This window comes from Sciurus vulgaris, assembly GCF_902686455.1.
Source record: "Sciurus vulgaris genome assembly, chromosome: 16".
NCBI lineage: Eukaryota > Metazoa > Chordata > Mammalia > Rodentia > Sciuridae > Sciurus > Sciurus vulgaris.
Genome location: NC_136477.1, coordinates 78,887,163 through 78,899,842, shown reverse-complemented (window position 1 = coordinate 78,899,842; position 12,680 = coordinate 78,887,163). Strand labels below are relative to the sequence as shown.

Here is a 12,680-nt window from a genome sequence, read left to right as displayed (position 1 = left end):
TTAGGTCATATGACTAAAAAGGTCTTAGGTGCTAAAAATCAGATTATAGAGGTTAATAGGACATGGAGAATACTTAGGTCAAAGAGGTTAAGCAGGTCATAGAGGCTACTCAAGCCATAGAAGGCATGTAGGCCATAAAGGCTACTTAGGACCTAGAGTCTTTTTAGGTCACAAAGGCTACAGGGATCATAGAGGATTTACTGGTCAGAGAGGCTACTTAGGTCATAAAGCTTGTGCCAACCATAAAAGCTGCTCAGGTCAAAGAGGATACATGGGTCATAGAGGCTACAAGAACATAGAGGCTATGCAGGTCGGAGAGGCTACAAAAATCATATGGATAAAAAGGTCATTCACACTACTAAGGTCATTATCCTACATTTAGGTTTCTCAGGCCATCATGATTACACTGGTAATTGAGTGTATGCTGGTTAAAAGCTACTATGTCACAAAACTTATACAGGTTATAGATGCTACTTAGTTGATAGAAGAAAGGCAGGTTACAGTGGCTACACTGTTTACAGAACAAATTTTGGTCTTAAGTGTTATACAATCCAAAGGTGGTACTCAAACTATTTAGGCTACTCAAGGGCATAGAACCCACTTTTGCCACAGAGATATGAGAAGTCACAGAGGTTATGAAGATTATGAAGGCTACTATAGTCATACAGAGTGCTTAGTACATAAGGTAATTTAAGTCAAATAGGTGACATAGGTACTTGAGGCTAATCAGGCCATAAATATTATGCAGTTAATAGAGACTCTGCAGGCCATGGAGAATACTCAGGCCATAAAGGCTACATAGTTCATAGAGTCTATGTGGTTCATGGTGGCTATACAGGCCATAGACTTCAAAGGTTGTAGTGGATACTGTTTTTCTAGAGAATACTGATGCCAAATAGGATACACAGGGTATAAGAAATACACAGGTCATAGAGACTATGCAGGCAATAGAATTCATTCCATAGAGTCTATGCAGGTCATAGAGGTTGCACTATTTAAAGAGTCTACTCAGGTCACAGAAGGAACATGGGCAATAGAAGTGATTCTATTGAAGTTAAGCTACACAGACCATAGAGGATATACTGGCCATAAAAATCTTCATAGTCAAGGGAATATAGAAGCCAAGGATGATATAGAGATCATATAATCTACTAATCATATAGAGCTACAGAGGACACACAGGCTTTTATGACACAGAGTTTTCATAGTTAATAGAGGCTAGTCAGTTAATAGAGGTTATGGTCATATAGGCCAATAAAGTCATAGAGACTTGCAGGTCATTTAGGCTACTTAAACTATAAAGGTTACATAGCTCATAAAGGCTATACTGTTTATAGGGGCTACTCAAGCACATAGGCTCTGTGGATCACAGAGGCTACTGAGGTCACAGAATACACTAAGGTCATTTAGTCTACTAAGGCTAAGAAGTAATTTGAACTACTCAGTCCATCTAGGGTACAGAGGACATAGCACCTTCCATGGTCATAATAGGTAACACAGGATATAATAAAGTCTATGCAGGTCATAGAGAGTACTAAGGTCATAGAGGCCACACAGTTCCCAGAGAATACTCAGTGCATGAAATCTGAAAATTCATAGTGGATACTGAAGTAATTAAACTTTTTAGACCATAAAGGCTATGAGATTCACAGAGGCTGTGCAGGCCATAGATTCTAATAATGCCATAGATTAAAAGCAGGCTATATGGACTATTCATGTCCTACAGGTTACTCAGGAATAGATGCTATGAAAGTCACAATGGCTACACAGATCATAGAGGCTATATAGGTCATTGCAGATAGGCAGGTAACGTATGTTACAAAGATCATGAAGGCTACCCCGGTCATAGAGGCTACCCAGCCACTATGGCTAAGTAGTTCATAGAGATCAAGGCCATGTAGGCTATTCAGGGCGTAGAAGATGTGGCCCTAGCTCTCTAAGGCCATAGAGACCACACACAACAAAGAGGCTAAACAGGCATAGAGATACACATATCCTAGACATTGCACAGGTCATAATGTCTACGCAGGTCATTTAAGACACATAGTTTATAGATGTTACCCGGATCAAAAAGGTTACTTTGTACATTGTGGATTTGGAGGTCTTGGAGAATATGTAGGCAATAAGGACTTTGCTGAACTTGTGCCATAGAAATGCCAGGAGGCATAGATGCCAGGCCAGTCACAAAGGCTATTCCATCCAAAGGTTATATGGGTAATGATAGCTGCTTAGAGCATAAAGGCTGTGTGGGTCATGGAAGAAATACAGGTCCTAGATGTTATACTGGTCATAGATGCTACACATTCCATACAAGTTTTAGAGGCATGAGATAATAGTGGTTATACTGGTCATAGGGGCTACTCAGCACATAGAGGATACACAGGCATAAGATTCTTCTCATCCCATAGGTACTACATAATTCATTGGAGCCACTCAGGCCAGATAAACCACTTAAGTCATAGGATATATGAAAATCATGGAAGACATTCAGTTCACACATGTTATAGTGAAAATAAAGGCTTCTACACCAGACTATTCCAGAAATAGAAGTTGTGGAAGCCATATATGTTATGCAGGTCATAGAAGTTACAGCTACTCAGTTACAAAAGGCTACTCAGATCATGGGGCTATTCAGGTCAAGGACACCTTCTAGGTCATAGAGGCTACTCAGGTCATACAAGCTACATAGGCCACAGAGGGTTCTCAGGACATAGAAGCTAAATAGGCCATAGAGACTTTAAAAAGTACTAGAGAGTTTATGCTGGTGACAGAGCCTACTCAGTCTACTCAGGTCACAGAGGCTACCCAGGTGTAAATGCTACTCAAGCCATTATATTTATACAGGTCATAAGGGCTACTTAGGTCATAGAACCTATAGAGGTCATGGAAGATAGTCTGATCATAATAGTTACTTGGGTCATAAAGGCTACAGAGCTCATACAGGCTACACAGCTGTAAAAGTCTTCTTAGTCCATTGAAGATATGCAGAATACTTGGGCTATTCAGTTAATAGAGTGTAGGCTAGTAATATGGGTAATTCAGGACACAGATATAGATAGATCTAGAATCTGCACAGGTCAAGGAAGCCTTTCTGAACATAGAGGCTACTCCATCATTTGAGGGTATGCAGATAACAGGTTTTAATTTGTTCAGTTAGATTACTCAGAACGTAAGAATATACACTTTATACAGGTTACTCCGGACACAGAAACTATGAAGGCTACACAAATTGTACAGGAAAAAATGTGATCAAAGAGTAATGCATGTTAACCATAAAGTCTATGAAGGTCATGGAGTCTATGCAGGAAAAGTATCTACAAAATAAAGGCTATACAAACCATAGAGGTCACTGAGCTTTTTGATCCTACCCAGGTCTTACTGTCTATTCATGTCTTCAAGGCTATACAGGACAAACAGCCTAGAGAGATCACAGAAGCTGCACAATGTCATAGAGGTTATTTTCATCATACAGGCTACGCAGGTATTGGAGGATTTTGAGGTCATAGAGAAAATGCAGGTCATACAATGTTCAAAATTGTAGGGACTGTTAAGGAAATTTAGTCTAATAAAGCCCTACAGGCTAGGAATATCATTTAGGCTATTCAGGTTATAAAAGACATGCAGGTCACAGAGGATATACACTAATAAGGTCACACATAGTAGGCAGAAACATTTCTACTTATGAAATAGATGATATGAAGGCTATAGAATCTACTCAGGCCATAGAGTCTTCAAAGGATACAGAGGCTACACAGATTCTAGAAGAAACCCATGTCATAAACTCTTCTCAGTTCTTAGAGACTACACAGGCCAGAGAAGATACTCAGGCCATGGAAGCTATTGAGGATACAGGTAATGTACAGCTCATAGGGAATATGCAGATAATAGAGACTACTCATGCCATAATACCTCTGTAGTTTATAAAGGCTAGCAGGTCATAGAGGTTATGCTGGCCATAGAGGCTCTGCATATAATAGGGATACTCTGGAAATACAGGCTTTGTAGATCACAAAGGCTAAACTCATCATGAAGGCTACATAAGTCAAAGAGGGTGTTATGGTTTGGATGTGAGGTGACCCCAAAAGCTCTCATATGAGACAGTGTAAGAAGGTTCAGAGGAGAAATTATTGGGTTGTGGGAGTCTTAACCCAATCAGTGAAGAAATCCCAGATGTGATTAACTGAGTGGTCACCAGAAGCAAGTAGAGTATGGCTGGAGGGAGTGATTCATTGAAGGCATGGCTATGGAGTATATATTTTGTATCTGGAGAGTGGAGTACCTCACTTTCTCTCTGCTTCCTGATGATGGGACCTGTTCCCCTCCACCCCCCTCTCCTGCCATGATGTTCAGCCTCACCTTGAGCCCCGAGGAATAGAGCTAGCCTTCTGTGGGCTAAGACCTCTGAAACTGTGAGCCCTCAAATAAACATTTTTTATTCTACAATTGTGATGGCCAGATCATTTAGTCACGGTAGCAAAAAAAGATGACTAGAACAGAGGGTACACAAAGCACAGAAGCTACTGAGATCATAGAAGTTACACAGATAATAATAACTATGCAGGTATAGGGGCTACTAAAGGCATTAAGGGTAATAAGCCCACACAGGTGAGGGAGATAATTTAGGCTACTCCAGTTATAAAGGCTAGTAAGGACATACAGGTTGTATCATATGATACAAAGGTCAAAGAGGCTATACAGGGCATAGAAGCTACTAAGACCATAGTAATTACAAAGACTGTGCTACAGAGGTCAGATAAGATACTGTAATCATTTAGACTACTCAGATCATTAAGTTTATGCAGGTAATAGAGATTGCACAGATGATTGAGACTATTCATGGCTTAGATGCTATATAGGTAGGTCATAAAAACTAAAGAGGCTATAAGGTTTATCATGTCATTAGAGGTTTTGCACAAAATAGAGGTAATTCAAGTCATAGAGGTAATTAATGCCATACAGACTATGCAGAACTTCAGAACTACTAAGTTTATTTAGGTTTTTGAGTCCATAAAATTTGGAGAGGTCATAGAGGTAATAAAAGAAATAAAAGCTATGCTGATAATGGAGATTTCAATTATCATAGGGGGTACTAAAATTATTTGGATTACTTAGGCCGTAAAGGCTACACACATCAATAGAGGCTACTCAAGCCATGGAGCTACTGGGCACAGTGTCTTTTTAGGTCATTTAGTAACCTGGGGCATAAAGCATATGGAGCTGATAATGTCTATGAGATTTATAGAGGTGATATTGGATACAGAGGCCAGAAAGGTCACAGATGCTACTCAGGTCTTAGAGTCTAGACAGGACATAGACTCAGGATGTAGATCCTACACAGGTCATAGATTCTACATGCTCATTGGAATTACTAAGGCAATTTAAGCTATTAAGGCCATACAGGCTAGGCAGGAAATACAGGCTCCTTTGACTGTAAAGGCTAAATTGGTCATACAGATTCTTTAGATGATATAGGATATATATTCCACAGAGGTTACACAGTTCAGAGAGACTAATTATTCTAATTAGTGAAAGTATTAGTGACTACTGAGGTTATAGGGAGTACTGAAGTAATTTAGGCTATGAAGGTATTAAATGCAATCCAGGTCAGAGGAGATACTCAGGGAATAAAGGCTTCACAGGTCATATGAGCTACTAATATCATAGGGAATCAACATATTGGAGAGGTAACTCAAGTCATTGAGTATACCTGGGCCATAGAATCTTCACAAGCCTTATAAACTACTAAGGTAATTTAGGCTACTTGAGCCACAGAAGTCACAGATCATAGAGACTACTAACACCATTTAAGTTATAGAACACAGAATGTCTATTCTGACCACAAAGGCTACATAGGTCATAGTGGCTACTGAGATCAGAAAATACAGAAGTCATTTAGACTACTCAGATCATAAAGGTGACAGAAGTCACAGTGGTTTCATAGCCATAGAGGCTAATCAGATCATAGAAGATATACAGATCCTTGAGACTCTCCAGACTATAGAACCTATGCAGGTTTACTAGCTTCAAAGTCATACAGGTTATGCTGATCATAGAGACCACTCAGTTCATACTTTCTACTCAATTCATAGAGGTAAGCAAAAGAGAGAGAGAGAGAGAGAGAGAGAGAGAGAGAAAGGCATTTTAGGCCACAAGTTCTATGCAAGTCATAGGGATTATTTGATCTTAGAAGCTACATGGATCCTGGAGGATACTCAGAGCACAATAGTTTCTGGAACCATAAAGACCACGCCAGTTACAGAAACTGAAAAGTTCATAGAGGCTATTCAGTCCTTAGAGCCTATGCAAGTGATTTAGGAAAAATATAACATAAAGACTACACAGATCATAGATGCTACTCAGGTCATAAGGTACATGCAAACAAGAGAAGTTACTCAGGTCATAGTTATATACAGTACTAAGTTGATGAAGGATATACAGGTAATAAATTCTAAGTAGATCATAGGGACCATTAAGATAATTTAGGTTACTAAAGCCATACAGGCTTGGAAGATCATTTAGGCTGCTCAGGAAATAAAGGCCTTGCCATTTTAACAGCTATTCAGGTGATAAACAAAATGAAAGTTGAGAGATTATTCAGTATACCAAGGCTACTCAGGCCATGCAGAATGTGAAGATAATAGTGGTTACTGAGGTCAGAGCAGACATTAAGTTAATATAGGCTACTCAGGCCATTAAGGCTATGCAGGTCACAGAGGATACTAAGGTTATTTTAACTATACATGATATAAAACAGACAGAGATTACCGTGGCTACATAGGTTTAGATGCTTCTCAGGTCATAAGGGGTATGCAGGTTGTAGAACCTACATAACTATAGGCCATAGACTATACTCAGGATTGGAGTGCTCAAAGTCAGTGGTTTCACAGGTCATAAAGGCTAAGCAGTTTACCTATTCCACTTATGTCCTATGGGTTGTGTGGGCAGTGGAAGGTACTCAATCATTAAGCACTATAGAGGTAATAGGGGCTACTCAGATCCTAGAGACTAAGCAGGTCATTGATTATACTTAGGTCAAAATGGGTAATCAGCCATAGAGGTGATGCAAATGACAGAGGCTGCACAGGCCATTGAGGCTTCTCAGGCCACAGAGGTTACTCAGGTAATGGAGGCTACATAGGAGGTTTAGGCTGCTCTTGTCATAAAGTCTACTCAGGTCATAATGGGGACCCAGGCAATAGAGAATATTCAGGCCATAAATACTGAACTGATAATAGAAGCTACTCAGGTCATAGAGGCTACTCTGGTCATCAAGGCTATGAATTTTATATTGATTACTAAAGTCACTACTACTAAATTTGTAGGCCATAAGGATATGCAGAGGATATTCAGGACATGTAAGCTACACAGTTGTTTTAGTCAGTTTTTTTTTTTTTTTCCTGCTGTGATTAAGAGATCTGACCAACAATAAGAGGTGGAAAAGTTTAGTTGTGGGCTCATGGTTTCTGAGGTCTCAGTTCACACACACCAGTCTTCATTCCTCAGTTCTTGAGTTGAGGATGAACATCATGGCAGAAGAATGTGGTGGATAGAGGAGGCTCGATGTATCATATCAAGAAGCAGAGACTAAGCTCAGCTAACCAAACATATACCCTAATGACCCACCTTCTCCGGCCACACCTTACCAGTGTATAGTTATTCAGTTAATCCCTATTGGGATTAATACACAGATTGAGTTAAGGCTCTCATAACACAATCAATTTATTTCTAAATATTCTATTTTCTCATACATAATATTTTGGGTTACCCCACATATTTAAACCATAACAACAGTCATAGAGAGTACAAAGATCACATAGTTTGCAAAGGTCAAAGGGACTACTAAATTAATTTAGGATACCCAGTCCATAAAGTCTACACTGGCCATGGAGTCTAGATAGGTCATAGTGTCTACTTGGTCATAGAGGCTAGGTAGGTCTTAGTGGCTACTGAAATACAGAGTTTTGCAAGTCTTAGGGCTCTCCAGTCTATAGAGGACATGTAGATAATATAGACCATATGGCTACGCAGTTCACATAAGTCATTTAGTCATAAAGCTGCACAGGTTCTATTGACTAACTAAATATTAGGGCTGATCAGTTCATTCAGGCTACTGGGACCATAAAGGTTATATAAGTCATAGAGACTTCTTATGCCACAGATGCTATGAGGTCATAAAGGCTATGTAGGTCTTTGCAGATACACAGGTCATTGGTGTTACGTGGTCGCAAAGGCTACTCAATTCCTGTAGGATGATCAGTTCATACAGGCTATTCAGTTCATAGAGGCTATGTGGGTCCTAGGGGATGCTGAGGTTATTTAAGTTACTCAGAAAAATACCTGTACACAAGTCATAGATTGTATGCAGAAATTAGAAGATATTAATGTCATAGGTAATAGGTAGGTCATAGGAGGTATTCAGATCAAAGACACTAAAAAAGTTATAAAGTACACATAGGTCATTGAAACTTCATGGGAAACAGGTGCTCCTTAATTCTTAAAGGCTACTGAGGACACAGTGGCTATGCATTTTGTAGAGTTTATACACATCATAGAGACTACACAGGTCATAATGATTCCTGAAGTTATAGGTACTATAGAATTTTTTTAGAATACTCAGGCATTGTAAGTGAAGTACATCATATTGGCTGTCTGGCCATAGATGTGGCACAATTCATGAAAATATAAAAGACATAGACTTATGTAGGTCATGGATATTACTTACAATATGTGGTCTAAACTTGTCATAGAGCATTTTCAGGCCATAGATGATACACAGGTCATAGAAGCAACACAGGTCATAGAATATGTTCATGTCAATGAGGCTAATGGTTGTGTAGTCCAAGGCACCTAATCATGCTATACATGCTACCCAGATTGTTGGAGCTACTCATGTCATACAGGCTACTAAGGTCATAGAAGATGCACACAAAATAGAAACTATATTTCTCACAATATCATTAGTATGCACTGTGGCCTTTACTATTTTTTTTTTTTTGCTGAAATAGAGTCTTTATTTCTGAACATTCCAAAACAGCAGTGTACACAGTAACAAATATTAAGTCATATACCATAAGAAAGCATTCATTAGTGCAAATGGGTTTTGTAAAAGGTCTATCAAAAGGGTTTATTTGCTTTAAAATGCATTCATTTCCAGAAGCATTGTTAATAAAACATTACAGTTTCATCTTTTGTAATAAAGTATTGAAAATCAATTGTGGTATAGTAGCAAACATTGCAGGTATTAAGTGCAATGAGCTTATGATGCCATTTTAAATATGAAATCCATGTATGACAATAAATTAACAATGAAAAAGACAAGACGGTTTAACTCTGCTGTCTGGCTATCTCTTTGCAACACTTCAGATCATGTTGTGCTCATTCAACATAAAATTGTGTCCCAAATTGTATGATGTATTTTTGCTGATATATTCCTAGAGCTAAAAAAATAGTACCTTACCACAAAAATATTTTTATGGCACAAAATTTAAGTTGTTCCATAGTGGTTCACATAGGTGTAAAAAGAAATAGGCACAAAAAATAAAATTCCTGTAAACTATAAAAAAGTAAAATTCAAAGCATATGTTATAGAACCTAGTTGGAAATATGCAATGTATTAAAATACAGAACATGTAATGGAAAGATGTTTAGAACACTTAAGTAAATTGAACAAGTTACTTTAAAAAACTCATATGGCAAAGCATTATTGATACATCTTGATTCTCTCAAAAAGTATTCAGGTACAGAGCAGTTCTACAAAATCTTCCTAGATCTAAGTGTCACAATACTGCAACCACGGGTTTGAAAACGTTGCAGTATCTCAGGCAAATATTTAAGTGCAATAATTAGTCTCTGGTGATTGGTCCATTGAAAAACAATGCAGGACATATGTTAAAATGCAAAAGGGAAAGAATATCCCAACATCCACTGTTACCCAGGCAGCTAGGTAACACAACCCTCATTTTTCACTTCTTTCCCATTCTTCAAGGGTACATAAAACTGCATCAGTAGCAACCATCTCGCCAATTTCCATCCCTCAGTGTGCTGAGTGAAGACAGAGGCTTTGGAGGCTGCAGGAAACTTCTAACAGGCTGTGCAATTTTGCTCCGAGGCAGGTTACTCCCGTTTATTGCCAATGAAGGTCTTGGAAGTGCACTGCGGCCCATGATCCCAGAAGCTGCAGCTTTGTTTGGGGTAGGGATTCCTGTGCTAGAATACAACTGTAAGCCGTTGGATAAAGGCATGTTACTGCTGCCTTGAACAGTTGGACTCACGTAGGCTGTGGCTTTAAGAGGCTGCCGGACAGACACTGGGAAATGTCCCACACTGTGGACTCTATGTTGAATCTGTCCTGGTGATGGAATACAAGATTGTATTCTTGAAATTCCATTTCCAGCTCCATGCAAGCTTGAGTCAAAACTCTGACTGTTCCGCACGGTGACTGGAGAACTAACATTGCTACTAACAGCAGTAGTACTTGGCATCCGGGCTAGATTAGGCATACTTCTTCGGAGCTTATCTCCATTGGTCCTATTTGGTTGCTGATCTGGAGTTTGGGCTTGAGGTGAATAATACGGTTGCTGCTGGTAATTATTTGAAGGAAAATACTGGGAACTGGGGCTCTTCCTACAATCCCGAATGCTGGAGAAAGTCTGTGAGTGGGGAATGCCTCTTTGGAAAGGTGAACATCTTGGAAGACGGGGCTGAGGTGGTGGCAAATGATCAAATTCTTCTTCGTCCTCCACACTGTATCGATCATACTCTTGATCACTACATGTCCCTTTTTTTTCCGGAACTTAGTGACACACTGGAACTATGTCTCGACACAGATGCTGAAGTGGAAGCATAATCCTGCCTGAGACTTTCTTCTTGCAGACGAGCCATAATCTGAACATCAGTAAGGTCCTGTAATTTATATCCCATGGAGATAGAATCATCTTCCAGTTCTGAAGTACTCAGCTCACTATCAATAGATGACTGGGGACTAAGAGGGGAGCCCCTGGAGTTATAACCTGTTCTTTCAGGTGTTAGTATTGCTTTATTTGAGGTTTTAGAGAAGCTGGGAGTATTAATGCCATTGCTATAAGGGCTGAGTCTTGCAACAGGACTATAAGGAAAAGCCAGTGAGGCTGTTGAAGAGAAGAGACTCCGCCATCGGCTAGCTTGCTCCAGTCTAAAGCACAGGGAACTTCTGGCTGCTTCCATCTCGGGAGTCGGGTTATCTAGGACGTGTCTACACCACTGCAAAGGATTCAGGGATTTCTCTGATGAGGTGAATGTCTTTGAAGAGCCAACGTATAACCAGGTGTAGTCGTCCTCGTCCCGCCAGGCTGCTATGCTCTCCAGGTCGAGCGGCTCCACCTCGTCCAGCAACGTGGGGGGTGGCGAGGGCGGCACGGTGGCTTCCCCCGGAGGCGTCCCCGCTCCCCCTGGCTCTGAGCCGCCGCCCGGGGCCGAAGAAGCCGGCAGCCGGCTTGAAGTAGACGAAGGGCGCCTCGGAGGGCTGTGCCAGGCTGCAAAGCAGGGAGGGTGCAGGGCTGGGCAGGCAGTAGGTTCCCGGGAACGCAGGACTGGAGCCGCCGCCACTGCTGCCGCCCCCCGCGCCTAGCGCCAACCCGAGCCCCAGGCCCCCCGGAGCAGTAGCGGCGGTCGTAGCGGCCGGGGGACTCCGCGGACCCAACGGGCTACAGGCCCCAGCGGGGGGCGGCGCGGACGGCGGCGGGGGCGGTAGCAGCAGCAGGTGCGGGGCGGCGGCCGCACTGGCCGCCCGGCTGCGCAGCTGCTCGTTCTGCTTCTCTAGCTTGCGCACCAGCTCCTGCAGCTTCTTCACCTCCAGCTCCGCGTTCACCACCGGCCCCGAGCCTGCTCCGGAGCCGCCCGCTGCCGAGGCGCATTTCACCTGCTCCGCCATCATCTTGGGCCCGGAGGGCGCCGCGGACGCCGCGGGTGCGTGCCGCCGCGCCGGCTCCAGAGGCTGCCAGAAGGCTACGGTGCTGCTGCCCCAGTCCGGGGAGCCAAGCACTCTGGGACTGAGAACCAGCCGGCAGTTCGCATCAGCACCAGGGCCCTGACTCGGGCCGAGGCAGCCGCCGCCGACCTATTCTGCACATGCTCAGTGCGTCCCTCCAGTCCCCTTTACTATTAATATAATATCTATATATTAGCATTTATAACCATTATAGTAGATGCCTTGTGGCCTTTAATACTAACATTATCAATCATTTTGCATCCAAAATTAAAGTTTCTCTGATTCCTTTCAAATTTATATAATATGGAAAATGTGACCTCTTAAACTAATATATAAACTGTCCTGTGGTCTTTCAATACTAATATTGTATTTATACTATAGGATCAAAAACTGCTATAATTTCTACGTTCTGATCATTCATAATAATATGCTTTCCATTCTATAAAATCTAAACCTAAAAAATAACTGTCTGTCCTGGGACCCTTACTAGGAATATGATAAAATTGTGCCCTTTAAAAGTAATTGTTACTATGTGGTCTTTAATAATAAAGAAATCTTCTTACTGCACCATGTTAAACTAATGCAGTAGATTCCCTTGTCCCTTAAATATGACTACAATTTACATAGTGGACATATAAATATATATAATAGCTACCCTGTAGACTTCAATATTAATACAATATCCCTACTATGGCCCCCAAATGTAGCAGAATAT

General features: G+C 41.2%; 1 protein-coding gene across 1 annotated transcript; it reads right to left on the bottom strand.

Annotated features, from left to right (window-relative positions):
• Positions 1–8,999: 8,999 nt before the first annotated feature.
• LOC306646977 (SLAIN motif-containing protein 1-like) lies at positions 9,000–12,114 on the bottom strand. The gene is given in 3 exon segments (XM_079115914.1): positions 9,000–10,784; positions 10,786–11,446; positions 11,448–12,114. Coding segments are annotated over 3 exon segments (1,908 nt in total). The 5' UTR covers positions 11,912–12,114; the 3' UTR covers positions 9,000–10,001.
• Between the last annotated feature and the right edge of the window lie 566 nt (positions 12,115–12,680).